Source organism: Hevea brasiliensis, chromosome 14, assembly GCF_030052815.1.
Source record: "Hevea brasiliensis isolate MT/VB/25A 57/8 chromosome 14, ASM3005281v1, whole genome shotgun sequence".
Classification (NCBI taxonomy): Eukaryota; Viridiplantae; Streptophyta; class Magnoliopsida; order Malpighiales; family Euphorbiaceae; genus Hevea; species Hevea brasiliensis.
The window spans coordinates 85367496-85391991 of NC_079506.1; the positions used below are offsets into that span (position 1 = coordinate 85367496).

At 32.2% G+C, this 24496-nt stretch overlaps 2 protein-coding genes across 2 annotated transcripts; one reads left to right on the forward strand and one right to left on the reverse strand.

Moving 5' to 3' along the window:
• The first annotated feature begins 1716 nt into the window (after positions 1 to 1716).
• On the forward strand, positions 1717 to 2785 carry LOC131173044 (vegetative cell wall protein gp1-like). The gene is made up of 2 exons (XM_058134696.1): positions 1717 to 2208; positions 2726 to 2785. The coding sequence occupies exons 1-2, from the start codon at positions 1717 to 1719 to the stop codon at positions 2783 to 2785; spliced, it is 552 nt and encodes a 183-aa protein (XP_057990679.1).
• Positions 2786 to 13300: 10515 nt separating this feature from the next.
• On the reverse strand, positions 13301 to 16532 carry LOC131173045 (receptor-like protein 9DC3). The gene is made up of 2 exons (XM_058134697.1): positions 14720 to 16532; positions 13301 to 14604 (listed from the first exon to the last, which is right to left on the reverse strand). The coding sequence occupies exons 1-2, from the start codon at positions 16530 to 16532 to the stop codon at positions 13301 to 13303; spliced, it is 3117 nt and encodes a 1038-aa protein (XP_057990680.1).
• Positions 16533 to 24496: the final 7964 nt, after the last annotated feature.

The following is a 24496-nucleotide window of genomic DNA, read 5'->3' on the forward strand; positions in this document are numbered from 1 at the left end:
AACAGCTTTTAAAACTCCTATTGGCACCACCCCATTTAGATTGGTTTATGGGAAAGCCTGTCACTTACCTTTGGAGTTAGAGCATAGAGCATATTGGGCTATAAGGACACTGAACTTTGACTTGAAAACTGCAGGAGAAAAAAGAATGTTGCAACTAAATGAACTTGAGGAGCTTAGATTGGATGCTTATGAAAATGCCAAGCTTTACAAGGAAAGAACTAAGAGATGGCATGATAAGCATATTAGGAGGAAAGAATTTCAGGAAGGGGATGTTGTTCTTCTATATAACTCTAGATTAAGGTTATTTCTCGGAAAATTAAAGTCAAGATGGTCAGGGCCCTACACTGTTATAAAAGTATATCCATATGGAGCTGTTGAGATAGGCAATGAAACCTCAAGAACTTTCAAAGTTAATGGGCAGAGATTAAAGCATTATATTATTGGAGAACCCATACAAAAGGTTGTAGAGGTTTCATGGCTTGGTTCTCCAATCAGGGATACTTAGGTGATTTGGAGTGGAAGGTCAAGCTTAAGACCTTAAACAAGCGCTTCTTGGGAGGCAATCCAAGCGTATCCTTTTATAGTTTATTAATTTTCTATTTCATCTCATTTTAGTTTTTACCCTCATTAAACTCAAAAGTGACATTTGTTTATCTTTTGTAGGTCATTCCTGAAGATTAGGCAAATTGACACATGTAGCAAAAACAAAGAATTGAAAGAGAGCAAGCATAAAGCAAAATTCTGCAATTTATCCAGTGCCTGTGAACAGTAACACTTTTAAACTTGTGCTAAATTGTTGATATTGCAATCTACTCGATAGCACATGTTTGACTTTGTGTTTTGTGTGAATTCTGTGAAATGCAACTTAGATGAGGATCAATTTCGATATTTAGGACTGATGTGAGCTTTATTGAAGTGCAAAAATAATGTTTGTTGAGTTTCACCTTTTAGTGTATATATAATTTTGTAGTCTGATAGGAATTTGCATGTTTTTGTTTGAATTGCTGCTAGTTTTTGTAATCTACAGATTTTGGTTACTGTTTATGCTACTGTTCATGCTGCTTAAAAGGTCAATTTCTATGTCTTTTCTGCAATTTTTGATTGATTGGAACTTGTCTCAAATGCTGCTGAAAATGTGCTTTTGGTATAAGTTTAGAAAGAAGACCATTTCATTAAGTGTGCAAAAAGGTAATCACAATTAGTGCCTTGATTGAAAAATGCTTGCATGAGCTAAATGAAAATATATTGTGTTTGATGAGTGCTAAGAGATGATGAACTTAAATCCCTCAATTTTATGGTGTTTGTGTGTATTTGGTAATTGCTGAGGGTCATAATAGAATTCTATAGCTTTTGGACTATTTTTGATAAGCAAAACCACAATTTTTCCCAAAACCTGCCAAAACTTGCTGATGACATTACTTGTCAAGCACAGTCTTAAGCAAATTCTGCTGAATCTTATGCTTAACCCCAAGCATGGCCCATATTACCACAAGTCTGCCCCACAATTTAAAATAGCCCAAAATGTCCGCCAATTTTCCAAAAGCCTCGCCCTCACTCCCGATAAACCTCGTCGACTCCTTTCCCACGCCATTTTTTCTGGCAAATCTTTACGGGAAGCCGAAAGGTTTCTTTCTTTTCATTAAAATAGTAAGAACTAAAATGTGGTCTTCCCACAAACCCAAACTGAGTAGATTTCGACATTCTGTCAAATCGAAAATGGGTATTCCATCCTCATTGCCCACAAACCCTAACCCCAGCCCCAGTCCACCGCTCCCTCAGTCACCGCCACCACAAATGCCGCCATTACCTCAATCGCCACCACCTCAATCGCCACCACTACCCCCAAGCCAAATACCACCTCTCATTCAGTCGACTCTCCTCTCGCCGCAAACCGAACCGCAAAATGAAACACCAATTCTCGACACCCATTCCCCAGAACCAATGCCTGAGCCTGCGCCTACTCAAACGGAAACCAAAGGTAAAACAAAAAGGGCTGCAGGTAGACCCAAGGAAACCCCTGTCGAAAAACGGAAACGAGTACCCTCTGTTCCTTTCGACCTAAATTCTCCACCTCAGCCATCCTCTGAACCAGTCAGCAAAAGGACCAGGTCTTCCTCGCAAACTCCAGCACCAGTGGCCCAAACACCAGTACCTCAGTCTCCCTTACACTCTCCAGCACCTGCATCATCTGCCGATAATATAGAGGAGGTAATTTCTCCATTACCTTGGGCTTTTAGGGATATGGATATGAAAAATGCCTATGAGAAATTAGTTTCTAAACCTATTTTGGAAAATAAGTATATGGATGAGCAGATTTTGAAAGAATTAGGCATCTATGACTCTGTATTTGCCTATTTGGATGCTGTTAGTTGGACTGATTTTGCTAAGATTAGGGAACCAGTGTACAAGGATTTGACCCTGGAATTTTTGAGTTCCTTAAGGCTGAATTTCAAACCAACAGTGCCTAAACATAAAGATGTGATATATTTTCGATGTGCTGGAATTGATAGGGAGTTAGACATGGATGCTATGAATGCAATTTTTGGTTTTCAGGGTTCGGGGTATAAAAATATTGAGTGGCAGCAAACTGTTTATGACCCTGTTCAATTCTGGAAGGATATTGCACCTTTTGGGGGTTATTATAGACAGAGGACTGCAAAAGCCTCTAGGATAGTTGATTATGTGTTGAAATACCTCCATAGGTTCATTTCTTACATTGTTTTAGGAAGGGGACACAGTAACAGTATTGTGGGTGCTGGTGACTTGTTTCTCTTATGGTGCATGAAGGAGAGAAAACAAGTAAGCACAGCCCATTTCATAGCTACTCATTGGCACCAAATTGTCACGAAGCATACTAAAGGAAGTATAGTTTTTGGGGGGTATATAACTGCTATAGCAAACTCATTTAGCTTTGATGCTAGTCTATATAAGCTGCTGCCAGTTTTTGGTGAATCATATATAGACAGCACAATGTTGCTGCATATGGATGTTTGTGAGAAAGTAGGCCATACCTATACTGCATTCTGTGACATCCTGAAGCCACCGTGCAATGAGACCCCACTACCTCAGCACCAACAGAACCCCAACCAACCACTACACCACAATTTTCAGCAGACATTTTGCCCCTCTTAAGATCCTTGGAATCCAAAATAGCAAGTTTAACTGTCCAGCCATCTGTTCCCTCACCCGACACCGCAGAAATCCTTGCCACCTTGAAAAGATTAGAAGTCAAAATTGACACCATGGGTCAGCAGCAGGTTAACCAAAAGAAGAAGCTAGAAAAGAAACTTAAAAACAGATTTTTATCTCTTAAAAAGAAGCAGAAGCAGCATCAACTCCAAATGTTGGAACTTTACAACAAACTGGCCCAATCTTACAACAATTTATATCATTGGGGCCAGGACATGTTTCAAGAAATGAAAGACCTCACAGAAAATTTGGAAACTGCTTCTGAAGCTTCGGATGACAATGAACCTACTGCAGAACCCGAAGCACACTCTGGTGCAGCAGCAAAGCCTTGACAGCAGAGCTTGATCAGTAGCAACAGTTTTAATTTCTGTTTTAGGTTTATTTTGTAATCTGTTTATTTTAATTTTCAAACTTTAGTAATAGTTGTAATACTTTGGTAATTAGTTTTTGTGATTATACTTGCACTTCTTTCCTTTAGTTTACTTTATTTTATTTTATTTTCTGCTATTGACATTGTTACTCTATGAATGCTTTTTGGTTTAATTTTAAACTTAACTGTTAGATTTTATTTCTTTACACTTTTTCATTTTCTTGCACATTATTTTTGCACTTTATCTTTTTCTTCAATCCTAATTTTGTTGACATTGATGAGTTGCACAAATTTTCTTTGAGCCGCATCTATTTCACATCATTTGGAGGTAACAGCTTACCCTTTTACCATTTATGCTTATGGTATGTTGCCAATGCTTATGCTTTCGCTTTACCTTACGCAGCAGGTTAAGCAACATCTTAAGCAATGTAAATTTATACATTTGGGATACCTTTTCACATTTTTCTCTCCAAAGCTTCATTGTTAATATCATTTTGAGCTAATTTTGAAATACTTGAGCTTATATTGATTTAATCCCCAATTGTATATATTTCATTAATTGATTAGTTCACACAATTTTGCCCATATTTGCATTCATTTTAGACATTGAGGACAATGTTTCATTTGAGTTTGGGGGTGAGGGCAAAATTTTTGTAAAATTTTTAAAATTTTTGTAAAATTTTTAAAATTTTCTTTCATTCATTTATTGCATTTCATTCATCCATATATAGATAATCCATACACTTTTACATATACCACACACATGTCTATACCCATACACGTACATTTGCATATAGTTTTCATATAGATTACACTTAGTTTTAATCTGATTTATGCATTCATTTTAGGATCATGCATATCATAAAAAATAAATTTTTTTTTTATCTTGTCCTTAGAGGATTGAGAATTGCTTTGAAGAGCAATTAAGCTTACTTTTAGAAGGGTTTGATGGATTGAAAGTTCTAGATAGGTGCAAAGTTATTAGATTCTTGCTTTAGTTTATATCTTCTTAGCCAAGGGCCACCCAATCAATTGCTTTGACTTTGAGTGCTTAGAGAAAACTCTAAGGTGAGAAGTAGCTAATTGATATCTCACCAATCCTAGAACAATCTTTCTAAACCTTTCAAGGTGAAATCATAGCATGCACTTGAAAAAGAAATGATCTAGGCATTCTTTGAATTTTAAACCCATATTTTAGCCTTAGCCAACCTCACTTCAAAATTTCCTTTGAAACCAATTTGAGCCTACATTTATCCCTCTTATTTCTTTGGAACCCACATTAATGCCTAGCCATAACCCAAACACTTACCTACCCTCCATGAGAATAATTCTTTGAGTGATAGATACACTTAAAAATAATAATAATAATAATAATTAGTTAGGAGAAGTGACTAAAGTAAAAAAAAAAAGAAGCTAGCAAATTCAATTATGGTATGTAAAGTAATTCACCACCCAAGTACACAAAGAAATTAGTTTGGGGGTGAATTGAAAGGGACAATTGTAATTCAAAGTTAATGTTATTTATGTAGTCCCTCTAAAAGCTTCAAAATTATATGCTAGCATTGGTGAATAGTTGTAAAATTCCTTCTCCCAATTGATTCAAAAAAAATAAAATAAAATAAAATAAAATAAAATAAAATAAAATATAAAAAAAATTGTGTTTTTTGATCTTTTAATAATTTGATTATTCTCATATTTTGTTACCTTTATCATTTTCTTGTTAGCCACATTACCACCCCCTTAGCCCCATTACAACCCTTGAAAGTCCTTTTGATCTTTTGATGGTGTTTTGCTACATTAGTGGAGATTGGAATAGGAGAATTGCCTATGGGATTGTGATATCATTAATCCATTCATTTACTTCCATCATTATTTGAGACACTTTAGTTTGTGGATTACCCGATAGTCTATTTAGGCATGATTATTCTTTGTGATTGATTGGTTTGGGCTTGATGATATGGATAATTGACCCAAGGCTAAGCGGTGATAACTTTGGAAAGAATTGAATTCTTTGCATCTTGAAAGTGGGTATATGGTTTGTTGGTGGCTAAAAGTAAGTTTAAGAGTTTGGATAAGTAATTTTCATAAATTTAAGGTAAAGTACCCCAAATTGCATTAATTGTTTTAATTTGCTTGAGGACAAGCAAAGGTTTGAATTTGGGGGAATTTGTTACACTCACTTCATATAGGCATTTTAGGGTAGTTTTGCATCCATTTTGCTCTCATATTTTAGCATATTTTATGTTTTTAGCTTTATTTTATCTTATTTGTTAATTTTAGATACTTTATATTTGACTTTGTAATTTTATTGTTTTTGATAGGATTTTGTGGCAAATCGAAGATCAATGAGTGCAATAGGAAGTGATTTGAAGAAATTTGGAGTTCTTTAAGCATGGAGGAAAGTTAAAGAAATCAAACCTTGAAAAAGCAAACCAGCCGAAATTTGCTTGAGGCTTTGCTTAAGATCATGCTTAGGGTAAAGCGGCAGTGCTTAAGGTGCAGCACAAGTCAAGCATGAGCAGAAAAGTCCATTTTACTCTAAGTCTGCCGAGATTTGCTGAAGGTCTGCTTAACCTTAAGCAGACAGTGCGACCAGAAGCTGAAATCTGCTAAAAAGCTGCTTAGGGTTAAGCCGAACCCTAAGCAGACTGCCCAGAACGTGAATAGTGCTGCTGACTTGGATAATTTTACACCTCATTTCCTATCCACTCCTTGGCTCTTATTTACTTTTAGGGCAACTTTTAGGACGATATAAATTCATCATTTCCTTATTTTTTTGCAACAAGAGGAAAGGGAGGAAAGAAAAAAAAGAAAAGAGAATTTAATAGAGAGAGAGAGGAGACGCCATTTTCTCTTGGAGGAGGAGCTGCTGCATCAGTTTTGGAGCTCCAGAAACCAGAGACTTTGGTTCTTCCACCTGGGTTTTTCTATTTTAGTCCTCTTATCATGTTTTTCTTTACTCTTTCATCAATATTTCTTGTAAATACCATCATGAGTGAGTAAACTCTTTAGATTTCAGAGTTGGGAAATATGTTTTAGATTAGTTTGAGGATTTGGATTGGGTATTTCCTTATTTTACATAAATATGAGTTTTGATTCCTTCCTTGTGTGCTTAATTTACTTGCCTAATGTTGGTACCCATTGGGTATTGTGTTAATATTTGATTGAAGGACCGAAAGGTGAAAGTCATTGATAGTTAATCAAGGATTGGAACTTAAAATCACCTAGATTTAGAAATAAACTAGAATTTTAAGAGGAATTAATTATTGGTTATAAAACTTAATGGGTTTTAAAGTAATCAAATAACATACGAAAGTAGGTTTGGTTATTTTAGAATACACTTTGGTTTGCTTGAAAAAGATATCAAAGGAATTTAGAATCAATTTCCTTCAAACTCTATTTTTCACTAAAAATTAGAATGCCCAAGACAAATCCCAATTAATTTATGCATAAACCCCCAACTCTGGAATCACTTTTAGCTATATTTAGACTTTGATTTGAATTACCCATTGTTAATTTAGTTTAATTGCAAATTAGATCTAGAATTTATTTGTTTGCTCTTTACCCATTCCAATTAGATTAATCAATTTACCTTGCTTATTTACATTTACCATTTATTCATTAATCATTAGCCCAAATAATCGTTTTATTCATAGTTTGGTACTCAAACGGCAAATCCTCGTGGGAACGATACTTGATTCATCACTTTATTACTTGATACGACCCGTATACTTACGGATTAGTCACACCAAGAACCCTTGCTCATTTAAAATCAGACCCGGGCGTCGGCATGGCATGCCACTTTCGGTGAATGCTCTACACCCTTGCATATTTCTCACTACACCCAGGCTCCGATGCAGCGCGTCATAAGTAGAGGACGCCCCAACGTTTATATCATTTGAATCCATATCATAAGATGTGACAAAATTTTTACGCTGGTTATCACCTACCGCAACCCTCCTCTTTTATCCGGCCTTGGGACGGACTAATCGCAAACTTTTAGACGGAGTTAATAAAAACATACAACATAAAATTAAAGAAATTAAACATATATTTTTATCTGTTTTTATATTTCTCTAATTTATATATATTTTTCCAATTTATCATAGAAGTGAATTATTTCCAATTTATGTATTTATTCAGCAAGACTTATAACTACTAATGAATATAATTTTTAGAAGTATCACATACCAAAGGATTCACAAAAATAATAATACATTATAAAAGTCGCTTCTATCAAGACAAGCATGACCGTGAAGACCAGGGCATTCATTTTAATGGCTTCAACACTCTATTGTATTTTCCCATGTCCATTTTGCTGAGATAAAAGGCATCGACTTGACTCATCTTTTTCAATCAATTCATCTCGTTTATTAATCCATTGAAGACATTTTTCTAAATGGTTCCTGAACATTTGAAGGCTTGATAGAGTAGAAATTAGGCTGCAAGATCACAAGATCAGACATAAATTAGAATTTCAAATTTAAATGAAATTCAAAGTGCGTTGGTTGGTACAATTGCTATCTCAATCCAAGCTTCAAACGAGGTTTCACTCAAGAAGACTACTTATAACCACCAATGAATATAATGCTTGGGAGTATCACTTTTCCAAAGGCTTAACAAAAATAATAAAAAGTATACAAAAACACATAAAATTTCATTAATTTCAGGATCAAATATCTCATATGAAAATTGCATTTTATTAGTTGGTTGCAGAAGTCTTAAGCAATGTCCAGGTGCTTTACTAAATTTTCTTTGGAAAAAAAAAAAAAAATCTAATAAGCCCAGGTTAAATAAGTTCAAATAAAGTTTTTGGCTAAATGAGGGCAGAATTCTTATTAAGACCAAATAGATCCCATTTTTTGTCAAAAAATTAAAATATTATTTTCTCTATTTTTTAATAATAAAATATTAAAAATAATAATTTTTATTTACCATGTTCTTCGATTTTTTTTAATTTTGCTTTAATTAAAAATAATAAATAATTTTTAATATTTAAAAACTAAAAAATTATATTTTATTATTAGAAAAATAATATTTTATTAGATGAGGATTTATTTTGCCTTAATTAAAAAATTCAGTCTTTATTTGATCAAAACTTAATTTTAAACTTATTTAGTACTTCATTGAAAGTACATGGACTTCTAATCAATAAATTAATGCATAAGCATGAGGTTAGGATTAGCTAAGCTAAAATCTGAATCTACTATTGAAAATAATATGTATTCGTCAGCTTCCAGTCTTGCTCTTCCAAATATGAAGGAGACTTTAAATCTAGAAATAGTTTGATCTATTTCAATCCAAGTATTGGCGTGAACGCCAGGGCAGGGAGTTAATGACCTTATCTAGTTCATTGTTCAAAGTCTACTGCTATCTCAATCCAAGCTTCAAAGGAGGTTTCAGTCAAGTCAAGAAGACTTATTTTGAAGATAATGTTCGGGTGTATCACTTTCCATAGGGTTTCACTTTCCATAGTCGACTATTTCTATCAAGACAAGTATGACTACGAAGATGAAGGCATGGGTTTTAAAGGCTTCAACGCTCTATTTTCCCTTATCCATTTTCTAGAGATTAAAGCAATGACTTGACTTGTCATTTTCAATTATAAAATTTTAATGTTAAATTTAAATGCCTTGTCATTTGATATATACACCTATTCAAATAAAAAATTTAAAATAAAAATCATTGACACACCTACCCATTAGGCCAGCTTTCCACACCATTTCTTGGGGTGGGTTGGTTTGGGTTGAAAACTGCACAACCCGTCAAGTGGGGGGGCAAAGAAACAGTGATTTAGATTGCTAATTGCTATGTGTTAAGCCATGAACTCTCTCTGGAGTCCTGGAAGACACATCCTACTAACTAAATCCTAATAATGAAGCATTCTCCAGTTGAGTCAAAATCCTAATAATGAATTTATTAGGTTATACAATGAAAATATTGGTTTGTAATCTCAAATTATAGTTAAAATATATATGTAAATGAGATTTTATTTATTTTATATAATTATAAAAGACTTTCAAATTTCAAATAACTTAATTACAATTAAAATGTACCTACTTTTAAATAGAGGAGTATCTTCATCAGAAAAGGGCCATTACGACTGATTAATAGCATAATAAGGTTTTGTTCGTATGTGGCAATGGTATGCCAAATTCTTTGGTGCATATAAATTAAAGTTAAACACATTTTCTGACTTTACTTTTCTCTGGTTGTTGGACATATCAATCAACTTCTAAATTGAATGAAGACTTAACTCTATTCTTCACCATATTATACACCATTCTTTATGCATAACCAGTGGAATTTAATTTCTATGACCTTTATTTCCACAAGCGTTTAATTGAATGGATTCTCAAGTTTGACTTTGCTTTACTTTGATTATTAGACATATCAATCCACTTCTAATTTGAATGATAACTTAACTCTATTTTTCACCATATTCTACACCATTTTTTAACCATAACAAGTGGAATTTAATTTTTATGACATTTATTTCCACAAGCATTTAATTTGATGGATTCTCAAGTCACTACAAGCATTTTTCTTTTTTACAATTAATTTTGATTGAAACTTAAAAATTCATAATTTTAGAGACGATTTTAATACTATTAAGCTTTGTCCTTTTAATTACAAAGGTTGATATTACCAACACATACGAGAAAGAAAAAAAAAAAAAAAGAAAATGATTCTTCTCCTATGTAAAGAGACCAAGCACAACACCATTAATGTCGGTCAAGAGGTTCACTGCTAAATAGATTATTCTCAGTTATTTCAAATGTTATTGTACGCAATATTTCTAGATTTTATTTAAACATATAGTTAAATCCTTGATTTTTTTTGATAAGCATATATATATATTATTAATCAAAAAGTCAAAACAAACTTAGAATGCCTTGCTCATTTAAACCCGACCATTAGACCTCCCTAGTACAACTTTTTATTGTATTAATTATCCTTGAACTTCTTAAAATACATAAATGTGCAATTTCTAACTTTAGTATTTTAATTAATTAAAACAGATTGCACATAATCATAACATTTTACTCTATATAGATATCGGCCCATAATTTGTAGATTGATATATCATTAATTCTGTAATTTTCAAGACATTAATTAGAGCACTTAATTTTCTTAATTAATTAAAAAAAATGATCAATGCATAAATTATGATATATATTAAAGATAGCCCTTGAACCAACTGAAGTGAGATCTTGACAAAGTTGCTGAAAGAGAAAATGTCCTCACCATCCAACTAACATTAAGCTAAAGTTCAAGTGTTCCATGACGCAAAATAGCTCCTAACCAGTTAATGTGACGTGTCACAAGGTAATGATTAGTTTTTTTTTTTTTAAAGTATTCAAAGGAGGTCTGAAGACTGTATAATATTTGGTGGATCACAAAGCAAGAGATAGCCCATTCTATTAAATAACTTTCACCATACAGGTGATAAACTCACAATTTGTACAATCAGGGAAAGTCTCGAGAACTTCTTGTTCCTTATCCCTTTAAACATAGTAATTAGCTGATTCAGGTAACTAATGCAAATATGTATGCATATGCTATAGCAATTTCAAGTTTAGAGATTTTGATTTTAAGAAATTCGAGTGGTGGATTAGTTTTATAGTCTATTATCTTTTTTATTTTTAGGAAATATTTTATTTTTGATTAATTGTGAAACTTTGAAATTTTGTAAATTGTAATGTTTATAATGTTTGTTATTTTAAAAAGTTAAAATAATTTAAATTTTTTTCATATGAATTTCGGTTAATTATGTTATATTGATCTCTAGAATAAAACTCTTATCCTCATTAGAAGGAATCCATCAATGTATGAAGATAATTCTATAAAAAAAAATAAATAAAAATGAAGAAAATCCTAATAGTATTTTTAATGAAGTATTATTCTTGAGAAGTCAATGATTTTGATATAATTAAGTATTATACTACGTACTGCATGTCGCTTCTACTATTGCTTAAAGCTTTGGAATTGTTTATGCAATGCAATCTTCACTTGTGCCAGAAGATACAAAGAAGATGTGTTTCCTTCTAGCTATTGGTGGATAAAAGGAATCTTACCTTGCCAGTTACCCCACGAAGGAGAAGAAATTAAATGTAATGGAAGAATTCTTCAATAGGTTCAGTTTTCATGAATTTCTCCAAAATGATTATGTTATTGGCCATTCCAAATTTTTCATGTTTCAACTTTCACCTTCAAGTTCAGGCGTTGCACGCGCAAAGGATAATCATGGGCTGGAATTTGGGCTTTTAATCCAAATGTTACTAATCACTAATTGATAATTTATTGATTAGTTTACTAATATGTCCTTAATAATATACATTGAAAACAATATCCATTAGTTCTAACAATAATTGGAAAGTATATCAGGAAAAAGTTAAACAAAATTTATTACCTTAACTTTATTAACTATATTTTCTTGAATTATGTAAAAATATGAGTAAGCCTATCTTATCTTTGTGGGACGAAGGGATTACAATTCAATTTTGTCAATTAAAGGAATTCGAAAAAATATTTTTATAAAATTTGTGTTTAAAATATATTTTAAAATGATAGAATTCTTTTGAGTTTTCTTAAAATAATAGGAGCAGGACGAGTAGGTAGGACAAGGTTTGTTTTCTCCTTTTCCACACCTGCCTCATTAGGTATCAAGTGAAATGACCAAGGAGAAGGTAAAGTAGGAAGGGATTTCTTATTTTAATTCTTTAATTTTATAATAAATAAAAATATATACTTGTAATATATTATCATAACCTACAAATATACCTGGTTATGATCAATGGCATCCCAAATCTTGAAGGGGACCCTGGATAGACCTGGTGTGTGACCTCGGTGATTTCATTCAACTGAATAGCGGCAAGTCAATTGCACTTAATTAGGTTTGGTATAAGACAAATTTATTATCTTCATTTTTTTTAGAAAATGAATAAAGAGAAAAACAAAAACACAAAGACTAACAAAAGGACAACTTTCTGAAAGGTCACGCATGCTGCAACAAATAAAGAATTCTACTAAGAGCGTCTTGCAACCACATCAATCCAGCTAGAAAAGAATGTGTATAATGTGCCAGTCAATCAGCACGTAAGTTGGCCTCACGATAAATATGCTGAAAATGTAACTACTGATCCCTGTTCAACAAACGGCAAATATGGTCCAAGATTGATATATTGTAGCTCAAATTGGGGGTTTCATTCAAAATAAAGGAATATACAGTCAGACTATAGCTCAACAACAACAAAATAGAAATTAAAATCTAACACAAGTTCCCAATCTTAGACATACAAAAACTTTCATTATTTTAAGAAAACTTACATATGTAGAAAACAGAGACAGAGAGAAGCATAACAAGATAAATTTTTACATGATAGAACAATTGTGCTAGATTTGCCCCCACATTCACATGTGCTATGCACCTAAGACCGTATCTTCATTTGGCTTCATCTTCTTAGTTATTCTTCATCTACCTAACAAGGTCGAAAATTATAAAAAAAAAAAAAAAAGAAAAGAATTGTAAGAAATTCAGGGTAAATGGATAAAATCTGATAACGATAAGATCAAATATTGTGCTAATTAACAATAAGAATAATTTATTTCCTAAAAAAACAATTTAAGTTTATTTATATAAAAAGAGAAAAAAAAAAAAGAAAGCTAATTAACCTGAGATTATATGCAAAGCAAGAAATATCACGAAATAGTACCTGTAAACACCAGTCACATTGAAGATTAATTGCTAAATCTTTTTAGCTTTCGACGCCCTTCACCTTCAACCATCCTCACAAACCATATAGGTTTTCTTGTTTTAAACACAACATATCCCATTACAACACCAAATATTACTCCACATCCATACCCTGCCAATACAGCTTTCCATCCAAATCCATTTTTAGACTTGGAATCAATTTCTTTTGATGATGTTGGTTGTTGCCTCTCCCCATTGTCACATTTTTCTAGCGGAAATCCACACAATCCCAAATTTCCTTCATATGAAGTGTTATCAAATGTGTTGAACTGCTTTCCTACGGGTATAGGTCCTTCAAGTTGATTATATGAAACCCGAAACACTTCCAAAAATGTCAAATATGTCAATTGCATTGGAATCCTTCCAACAAGAAGATTTGAAGAGAGGTCTAATGATTCCAAATTGCTCAAATTCCCCAATGATGGTTGAATATTGCCTGTGAGTTGATTGTGAGACAGGTTGAGCAACTTAAGTGATTTAAGTTTTCCAATTGACTGTGGGATCTCCCCTGTGAATTTATTGCCCGACAAATCAATGGATGTAAGAAGTGTTTGGATTTTCACCAACTCAATCTCTAAGCCTTTGAGAGTCAGACTCACAGAATAATCATAAGAGGAATGATTTGGTGCCCCCATGTATTTCATATTCAAATCAAAGATCATCATTGCCTTGAAATTATTGAAATACTCCGCAGGTAAAGGTCCGCTAAACGTGTTGTTGGAGAGGTCAAAAATTCGCAGCTTTGAGAATGAATAATTGGCAGAGGTCCCTTTCACCAAACCATGAAATCTATTGCATTTTAGAATTAGAATTTGTAGCTTCGAAAGTGTTTCCAGAAAATGGGGGAATGTGTCATCTATATTATTGTTTCCGAGATCTAAAATTTCCAAATTTATACAATTGGAGATGGAAGGTGGGATTCTACCTTGCAATTGGTTACCATTGAAGTTCAAATATCTCAAGTTGCTGCCTATAGAAAACGTTTCAAGGATGGTTCCATGGAATTTGTTCATGCCCAAGTGCAATACTGAAAGATTGTTGCTGAAATTTCCCAAACATTGTGGCATGAAGCCGTTCAAACTATTGTTTGACAGGTCAAGAATTTCAAGAGAATTTAACTCGCAAACTGCAGAAGAGACTTCTCTTATCAATTTGTTGGATGAAAGAATGAGAACACTCAAGTTCACAAGTTTGAAAATTGAACTTGGAATTCGGCCATGTAACAAGTTGTTGGATAAATCGAGGTATACTAAACTTGAGAGCCTGCTTCCTTGGAAAGTGATGGGACCTGTAAAATTGTTTGAAGTTTGTAAAATAATTAGGAATTTGACCACTGATATAGTTGTTTTAGAGGTCCAAAATTTGAAGTTGTTTAATGTTCTCAAATGAGGAAGGAATCTCACCTTCAAAATTGTTATCGGAGAGATCCAATGATAAGACGTCTTTAAGCCTCGCAAGTGAGGATGAAATTTGACCACTGAGATTGTTGTTGCTGAGGTCCAAACTTAGAAGATGTTTAAGGTTTTCAAATGAGGAGGGAATCTCACCATTAAAATTGTTATAGGAGAGATCCAAAGAATAAAGTTCTTTAAGGCTTCCAAGTGAGGATGGAATTTGACCACTGAGATTGTTGTTGATGAGGTACATGTCTCCAAGTTGTTTAAGGTTTTCAAATGAGGAGGGAATCTCACCATTAAAATTGTTATAGGAGAGGTCCAATGAAAAGAGTCGCTTAAGGCTTCCAAGTGAGGATGGAATTTGACCACTGATATTGTTGTTGATGAGGTACATGTCTCCAAGTTGTTTAAGGTTTTCAAATGAGGAGGGAATCCCACCATTAAAATTGTTATAGGAGAGGTCCAATGAAAAGAGTCGCTTAAGGCTTCCAAGTGAGGATGGAATTTGACCACTGAGATTGTTGTTGTGGAGGTGCAAACTATCAAGCTGTTTAAGGTTTTCAAATGAGGAGGGAATCTCACCATTAAAATTGTTACAGGAGAGGTCCAATGAAACTAATTTGGATAGATGACTGACATCTGGGAATTTCCCTTGCAATTGGCATTCGCTGAGTTTGAGAGATGTCAAAGAAGAAGACAAATTCATCAAGGAACTAGGCGCAACCAAAGACATGTTTACACCACTCAAGTCCACTTCCTGTAATTGGGTTAGGTTTTGAAAAAGCTTCTTAAAACAAGTGGTTTCTATCATCAAATCATAGTTTGCAAAAAAATCAAGTGAAACCAATTCAGATAGATGATTGATATGTGGGAATTTCCCTTTCAATGCACAATAATGGAGTTTGAGAGATGTCAAAGAAGAAGACAAATTCATCAAGGAACTAGGCGCGACTAAGGACATGTTTAATTCACTCAAGTCCAATTGCTGTAACTGGGTTAGGTTTTTAACAAGCTCGTTAAAAATAGAGGTTTCAAGTATCAAATTATAGTTCTTAGAAAGATCAAGTGAAACCAATTCAGATAAATGACTGATATCTGGGAATTTCCCTTTCAATGAACAAGAATGGAGATTGAGAGATGTCAAAGAAAAAGACAAATTCATTAAGGAACTAGGTGCAACCAAAGACATGTTTACACCACTCAAGTCCAATTCTTGTAACTGGGTTAGGTTTTGAACGAGCAAGTTAAAAACAGAGGCTTTGAGTATCAAATCATGATTCCTTGAAAGATCAAGAGATACCAAACCAGAAAGATAAGACATTTCTAGTGGAATTTGGCCCTCAAAAACAGAGTAATTTAGGTTAAGATATGTTAAATTCAAAAATTGGCCAAACTGAGGTACAATTTGAGATTTGTTGAAATGATTGTTAGAAAGGTCAAGCTTTTGGAGATGAGGAAGGAAGAAAATAGCATTATTAGAATGGATGGTACCATAAAGCAAGCTGGTAGAAAGGTTAAGGCCTATTACGTTACCCGTTTCTATGTCGCAAGTGACCCCATCCCACAAGCAGCAATCTGTGCCCTCTTTCCAAGATTCTGTTTTGGGATAAGGCCTGGGGTAAGGGAAATCCCAGGGAGAGGCATTATTTCTAATGGAAAAGGTTTTCTTGAGTTGGAGCAAGGCAAGACTCTGGTCATGTTGGCACGGCTTGGCTGCAGATGAGGAATTGAAAGAAAAAGGTAGAGAAGAATCGGCTTGGAAATGCAAGTGAAAGAAAAGGAAGTAGAAAAAGTAAGTAAGCCACAGTAGACTAGCCATTCTCTTGAAGTGGAAAGCTAAAGTTGAAAACTTGAGTTATTAAAAAATCAGTGTAAGCCTTTTGGTATTTATAATCCAAACGGAGGGAGGAAAATTTTTTTTTTTTTTCTTAAGGAGGTAGTTTTTTGGTAAAATTATAATAATTTTATTAAGATATATTAATTCATATAAATCACACATATACATATTTATTATTGATGTGAAAATTTAAAGGCTTAATCTCATCAAAGACTTATATGAGTCAAGTCACATTCACACGTATCAATTCATTTCTCGATTTTAAAATTTTTTTTCTCTCAAAAATAAATATACACACATAATTTAAAAATAAAATATATTTTTATATTTTATTAAAATATATTAATTTATATAAATAACGTACATGCACATATATTATCAATGTAGAAGCCGGAAGGCTTAAAGAAAAATAATTTGTATATTATGAGATATTTGTTCGTAATGTCTGTGGGACGTGAAGACCGAAGACCAAAGAAACAGACAAACAGTCTTCTTTTACCATTTTTTTAAATTGAAAATTTAAACAATAAGACTATTTCAAATTACAACCTTTTTCCTTTGATCTTAATTAAATGTCAGTTACTGTACATCACAACTTCCCATAGTTTATTATTATTAGCTAAATTTTTTTGATATATTAATATTTAAAAAAAAAAGTTTTCTCAACTCCTGAGATATCAAATACCTAGCCTCTTTATCCTTTTACAGGGTGCTTCGATTTTTCCTACAACTCATTCTCCTTTTTTCACCCTCTCTTCTCACGCTTTCTCCATTTTAAGATTCACATCTTCCATTCTCTTCTTTCTTCCTCCTCCAAAATTGAGGTAATAAAAACATACAACATAAAATTAAAGAAATTTTGTATTGTGTAAGTTAGTTAATATATTTTTATGTGTTTTTATATTTCTCTAATTTATATATAATTTTCCAATTTATCATAGAAGTGAATTATTTCCAATTTATTTATTTACTCAAGAAGACTTATAACTACTAATGAATATAAGTTTTGGGAGTATCACTTACCAAAATATTCACAAACATAATAATACATTATAAAAGTTGTTGCACTCATTTCATATCGACATTTTAGGATAGTTTTGTATTTATTTTACCCTTATATTTTAGTATATTTTTTGTTTTTAGTTTTATTTTAACTTATTTATTAACTTTTGCTACTTTATATTTGATTTTTATAATTTTAGTATTTTTAATAGGTTTTTGTGGCAAATTGAAGGTCAATGAGTATATTAGAAAGTGATTTAAAGAAATATGGAGCCCATCAAGCATGGAGGAAAGTTGAAGAAATCAAGTATTGGAAGATTAAGTTGGTCGAAATTTGCTTGACTAATATTGGTACCCATTGGGTATTGTGTTAATATTTGATTGAAGAATCAAAAGGTGAAAATCGTTGATAGATAATAAAGGATTAAAACTTAAAATCACCTAGATTTAGAATAAACTAGGTTTTTAAGAGGATTTAATGATTGGTTACAAAACTTAATGGAGTTAATCAAATATCGTACGGAAGTAGATTTGGTTATCTTAAAACACACTTTGGTTTGCTTGAAAAAGATATCAAAGGAATTTAGAATCAATCACCTTCAAACTCTATTTTCCCTTTTAATTGGAATAACCAAGACAATCCGAATTAATTTATGCATGAACCCCCACTCTGAAATCATTTTTATCATAATTAAACTTTAATTTAAATTATCCATTATTAATTTAGTTCAATTGCATCTAGATTTAGAATTTATTTGCTTACTCTTTAGCCATTTTAGTTAGATTTATCAATTTTACTTTGCTCATTTACATTTACCATTTATTCATCAATCATTAGCCCAAATAATCGCTTGATTCATAGTTTGGTGCTCAAATGACAAATCCTGTGAAAACGATACTTGACTTATCACTTTATTATTTAATACGACTCGTATACTTGCGGATTCACCCATCAAAAGTCACTTCTATCAAGACAAGTATTCGTGAAGACCAAGGCATGCATCTTAATGGCTTCAACACTCTATTCTATTTTCCCATGTCCATTTTGCTGAGATAAAAGGCAATGACTTGACTCGTCTTTTTCAATCAATTCATCTCACTTATTAATCCATTGAAGACATTTTTCTGAATGGTCCCTAAACATTTGAAGGCTTGATAGAGTAGAAATTAGGCTGCAAAATCGCAATATCAGACATAATTAGAATTTCAAATTTAAATGAAATTCAAAATATATGGGTTGCTACATTTGCTATCTCAATCCAAGCTTCAAAGGAGGTTTCACTTAAGAAGACTACTTATAACCAGCAAATAATATAATGCCTGGGAGTATCACTTTTCCAAAGGCTTAGCAAAAATAATAAAAAGTATACAGAAACACATAAAACACATAAAATTTCACTAATTCCAGAATCAAAATTCTCATATGAAAATCGCATTTTATTAGTTGGTTGCGGAAGTCTTTAGCAATTTCCAGGTGCTTTACTAAATTTTCTTTGGAAAAAAAAATCAAATAAGCCCATGCACTTTTAGTTGAAGGTTAAATAAGTTCAAAACAAAGTTTTTGGATAAATAAGGGCAAAATTCTTATTAAGATCAAACAGATCCAATTTTTTGTCAAAAAATTAAAATATTATTTTTCTATTTTTTATAATAAAATATTAAAAATAATAATTTTAATATTAAATAATTTTTATTTACCATGTTCTTCAATTTTTTTTAAATTTGCTTTAATTAAAAATAATAAATAATTTTTAAAATTTAAAAAATTAAAAAATTATATTTTATTATTAAAAAAATAATATTTTATTAGATGAAGATTTATTTTGCCCTAATTAAAAAATTTACTCTTTATTTGGCTTAAAACTTAATTTTAAACTTATTTAGCTCTCCACTGAAAGCACATGGACTTCTAATCAATAAATTAATGCACAAGCATGAGCTAAGGATTAGCTAAGCTAAAATCTGAATCTGCTATTGAAAAATAATATGTATTCGTCGGCTTCCAGTCTTGCTCTTCCAAATATTAAGGAGACTTTACATCTAGAAATAGTTTCATCTATTTCAATCCAAGCATCGGCGTGAGTCAGGGAGTTAATGACCTTATCTAGTTCATTGTTCAAAGTCTACTGCTATCTCAATCCAAGCTTCAAAGGAGATTTCAGTCAAGTCAAGAAGACTTATTCTGAAGATAATGTTGGGGAGTATCACTTTCCATAGGGTTTCACTTTCCATAGTCGACTATTTCTATCATGACAAGTATGACTACGAAGATGAAGGCATGGGCTTTAAAGGCTTCAACGCTCTATTTTCCCTTGTCCATTTTCTAGAGATTAAAGCAATGACTTGACTTGTCATTTTCAATTATAAAGTTTTAATATTAAATTCAGATACACCTACCCATTTGGCCAACTTTCCACACCATTTCTTGGGGTGGGTTGGTTTGGGTTGAAAACTACACAACCCATCAAATGGTGGGGAAAGAAACAGTGATTCAGATTGCTAATTGCTATGCGTTAAGCCATGAACTCTCTTTGGAGTCCTAGAATACACATCTCACTAAGTACTAATTACTTTTGTCTGAAGGAAAAAAAAAATAATGAAGCATTCTCCAGCTAAGTCAAAATCCTAATTTATAAAGAATAATGAAGCTCCTTAGCGACTAGATTAAGTTGAATTTATTAGGTTATACAATGAAAATATGGTTTGTCATCTCAAATTATATATATATACACTTTTCTTTGATTGTTAGACATATCAATCAACTTCTAAATTGAATGAAGACTTAACTTTATTCTTCACCATTCCTTACGCATAACAAGTCTGACCTTTATTTCCATAAGCATTTGATTGAATGAATTCTCAAGTTTGACTTTGATTTACTTTGATAATTAGACATATCAATCTACTTCTAATTTGAATGATAACTTAACTCTATTTTTCACCATATTCTACACCATTCTTTAAGCATAACAAGTGGAGTTTAATTTCTATTATATTTATTTCCGCAAGCATTTAATTAGATGGATATTCAAGTCGTTACTAGCATTTTTCTTTTTTACAATTAATTTTGATTGAAACTTAAAACTTTATAATTTTAGAGACGACTTTAGTACTATTAAGCTAAGGATTATTTATCTTTTTAATTATAAATGTTAATATTACCAACACATAAAAAAAAAGAAAGAAAATTATTCTTCTCCAATGTAAAGAGACCAAGCACAACATCCTTGAACCTTTTATAGTATTAATTATCCTTGAACTTCTTAAAATACTTAAAATGTGCAGTTTCTAACTTTAGTATTTTAATTAATCGAAACGGATTGCACAAAATCATAACATTTTACTCCATACAGATATCACCCATAATTTGTAGATTGAAATATCATTAATTCTGTAACTTTCAATACATTAATTAGAGCACTTAATTTTCTTAATTAATTAAAAATAATGATAAATGAAAAACCCAAGTATATGTATATTTTTTTTCTTTCATAAAATATGATATATATGAAAAATATCCCTTGGACCAATTGAAGTGAGATCTTGACAAAGTTGCTGAAAGAGAAAATGTTGTCACCATCCGACTAACATTGAGCTAAGTTCAAGTGCTCCATGACGCAAAGTAGCTCCTAACCAGTTGATGTAGCACGTCACAAGGTAGTGATTTTTTTTTTTTTTTTAATTATTCATAGGAGGTCTGAAGAGTGTATAATATTTGGTGGATCACAAAGCAGGAGATATCCTGGTAGTCTTTCTATTAAATAACTTTCACCATACAGGTTATAAACTGCCAATTAGTAATTAGGGAAAGTCGAATTCGATAACTTCTTATTCCCTACACCTTTAGGCATAGTAATTAGCTGATTTAGGTAATCAATGCAAATATGTATGCATATGCTATAACAATTTCAAGTTTAGAAATTTTGATTTTAAGAATTTCGAGTAGTGGATTAATTTTATAGTTTATTTTCTTTTTTATTTTTTAGGAAATATTTTATTTTTGAATAATTGTGAAACTTCGAAATTTTGTAAATTGTAATGTTTAAAAGTTTGTTATTTAAAGTATTTAAACATTTTTATTATATAAAAGTATAAATTTTTTCATATCAATTTCGGTTAATTGTGTTAAATTGTCTGTAGAATAAAACTTCTATTCTCATTAGGAGGAATCCATCAATGTATGAAGACAATCCTATAAAAAAAAAATAAAGGAAAAATTATAAAAAAAGTACATTTTGTTTTTACCCGTTTGTCAATTTAATGTCTATAGTTCACTTTGTGATAAAGTGGTACTCTGAAGTTTTACGCATAGTGACTTTCCGTTCTTCCTCTGTCAAATGCTGTTGACGTGGACAAAAAAGACTGACATGCAGTAAAATAAATTGACATGGACAATATTTACTGAAAAAAAAAACCTAAAGTTATGCAACATAAAATGCACAGGTGACAAATTTTTTCCTGCTACAAATTTTTTATATTCTGGCTTAAGCTCATAAGTTTCTTGATTTGTTCCTCGCTTGTTGTATACACAGATATCTCCTTCAAAAATTGCTGCACATAAAGAGTTTGCAACATGAATATGCCGAACAACATACGACATTAAACACAGCCAATGTAACAGTCTTCTTCTCATTTGCAAATATCCAATGATCATTATTAGCATTGAACAATCATAAGACTAATGTAGTCCGTCCTAGAGAGGCACAAGGAAAAAAGATGATCTAGGTGCCCCCAAATCAACTAATCAAATAATATAGGCACTTTTCAACTATTTAATTAACAAGGCATGATTAACACGGGAAGTCTACTAGCAAGCTAGAACGAAATGCAGGGCACTTTAATTAATTAGAAGCATAGAAAATTTTTAATGGACCCCCAAGCTCAAAATAGAAATAAAACATGAAGAATAAGAGAAAGAAGAAATGAAGAAAGAAAGAAAAAAGTTGCACCGTAGATTTATCAGTTTCTTGTGCAAGTTGCTTCAACACCAATTTGGTTGTCTTTTCAAATAGCTTGACATGATATCCTCTAATTCCCCACGATCCCTTCTCGTTCTCTTCATATCTTACTGTTTAACTGGTGATATTTTCTTCTTATCTTGCTAACAGACGATTGATAATAAGAAACAAAAATTAAAGGTATCATTTTATCACAAAGTAAATTACAGACCCTGAAGTGAAAATGAGTAGAACCACATGGTATATTTCTATAATTTCTCCATAAAAAATCCCTTTCCCTAAGCTAAAATCTCCAATTTATTCTTCATCCCTCCTTGAGGATATTTATTTCCCAATCTCGCCTGCCTCTAATATTTCTTTTTCTCACCTAAAATCTCCAATTTCCCTTCTGCTTCTCCTTTCAACTTGTTGGATTTCTGTTTGCTCTGCCTCCTCCCTTCTCGTTGCTTTTTATGGCTTGCTAGGTTACCCTTTCAATTGGCGAGGCATCATAGCTGAGTGTTCATCATTTGGTGCCATATCCCCCTTTGGAAATGAATGAATTGCAGCTTAATAAATTTAAAATATGAGGATTAATTAATTAATATATTCAAAACCTAACAACTAAATATTTATTTACCCAATAACTATTCATCAGAATTATTGCTGGTGTGATCACAAGCTCAATCATCCCATGTTGATTTTTTTTTGGTTAAATAAATTGATGTGTGTGTGTGTGTCTATATATATATATATATATATTGTCTCAAATAATATGGATGGAACTTTGGTGCTATTGTACATTAAAAGGAAAAAAAAATTAAATGAGTCTTCATATTTTAATTGATTTCTACATAATCTCAAAATTAAGTTTTTGTTTAAATAAACCCACAATTTTCTATTTAGGTCAAATAAGTCCTTGCATAATAAAATATTATTTTTTTATAACAAGCACGTAAATCAAAGGCACACACATAAATCGCACAATCACATAGTATTGAAAAGTGAAGAAGAATAACAAAGGATTTAACGTGGTTCAACCGTAAGGTCTACATCCACAGGCAAAACAAGAGAAAAAGTTCTACTATGATGAAAATATCAAGATACAATCAATCAGAGCTCTCGGACCCTAACCCCAGTGTGTTTCCCGAATATCTAATAACTCTACCGCAAATGGTAGAATATTACAATATTTATACTGGTTCATATCACGGAGGCGTTGCCCTCGCACCTCCAAGGAGATCAGTGGTGGGTTTCGGGCCTGAGCCCTCCGCTACCACCACAGATCTCACTTTTTATCCCAATTGGGTCGCAGCACAAAATTTTTGAGTCGGGTCACAATTCGTGTCCATTAAAAACATATCCAAAATTCAAAGCCATAAAAAATAACAATTTTTCCCCTTGGCTTGAATTTCCTCTATTATCAACAAAATAACCACAAACACTCTGTCTTGCCATATACCATCGCAAGGGCATTACTGAGTACTATAAACACCAACTAAGTCTAGGCAACGCCTAAACTTACTGATGAAGGAGCGGAAGCATGAAAAACATAAGTTTAGATCATTGAATTCAAAATTTTTCTCCTAGGGTCACATGCATCATGCAAGATTTATTTTTATCTATTTGATTTCAATGATAAACAGCATATTAAAACTCTTTTAATATATTTTTGGATCTACATTTACCATTTAAGATTTTAGAATTAACAGATTAATTCATTAGAACCCTAGATTAAATCAAGAACAAGTGCACTAACCTTTTGATGCATTGCAGTTGTGTTTGGCACCTTTGGGATGTGCCTAGGACACCAGATGTTGTCCCTCTAGCTTGTCCACACCAAGATCACCAATGGTAGCCCCTTGAACAACTTCTCAAGCCTTTCCAATTAATTAGAATATCAGGTTTTGCCTTCAGAGAGATTACAGATGTATACAGGACACTAGAGACGATTTCTAGCAATTTTAATTTAAGAGAATGTTGGCAATTCTCTTTGAATTGATGAGA

Excerpts from the sequence above, each read along its gene's own strand:
- LOC131173045 (XM_058134697.1), bottom strand. The coding sequence starts at position 16,532 with ATGGCTAGTCTACTGTGGCTTACTTACTTTTTCTACTTCCTTTTCTTT. Across the intron at positions 14,605-14,719 it reads CTCCGATAACAATTTTGAAG|GTCCCATCACTTTCCAAGGA; the intron begins GTGAGATTCCTT and ends ACAATTTTACAG.
- LOC131173044 (XM_058134696.1), top strand. The coding sequence starts at position 1,717 with ATGGGTATTCCATCCTCATTGCCCACAAACCCTAACCCCAGCCCCAGT. Across the intron at positions 2,209-2,725 it reads CTGCCGATAATATAGAGGAG|GAAGGGGACACAGTAACAGT; the intron begins GTAATTTCTCCA and ends ACATTGTTTTAG.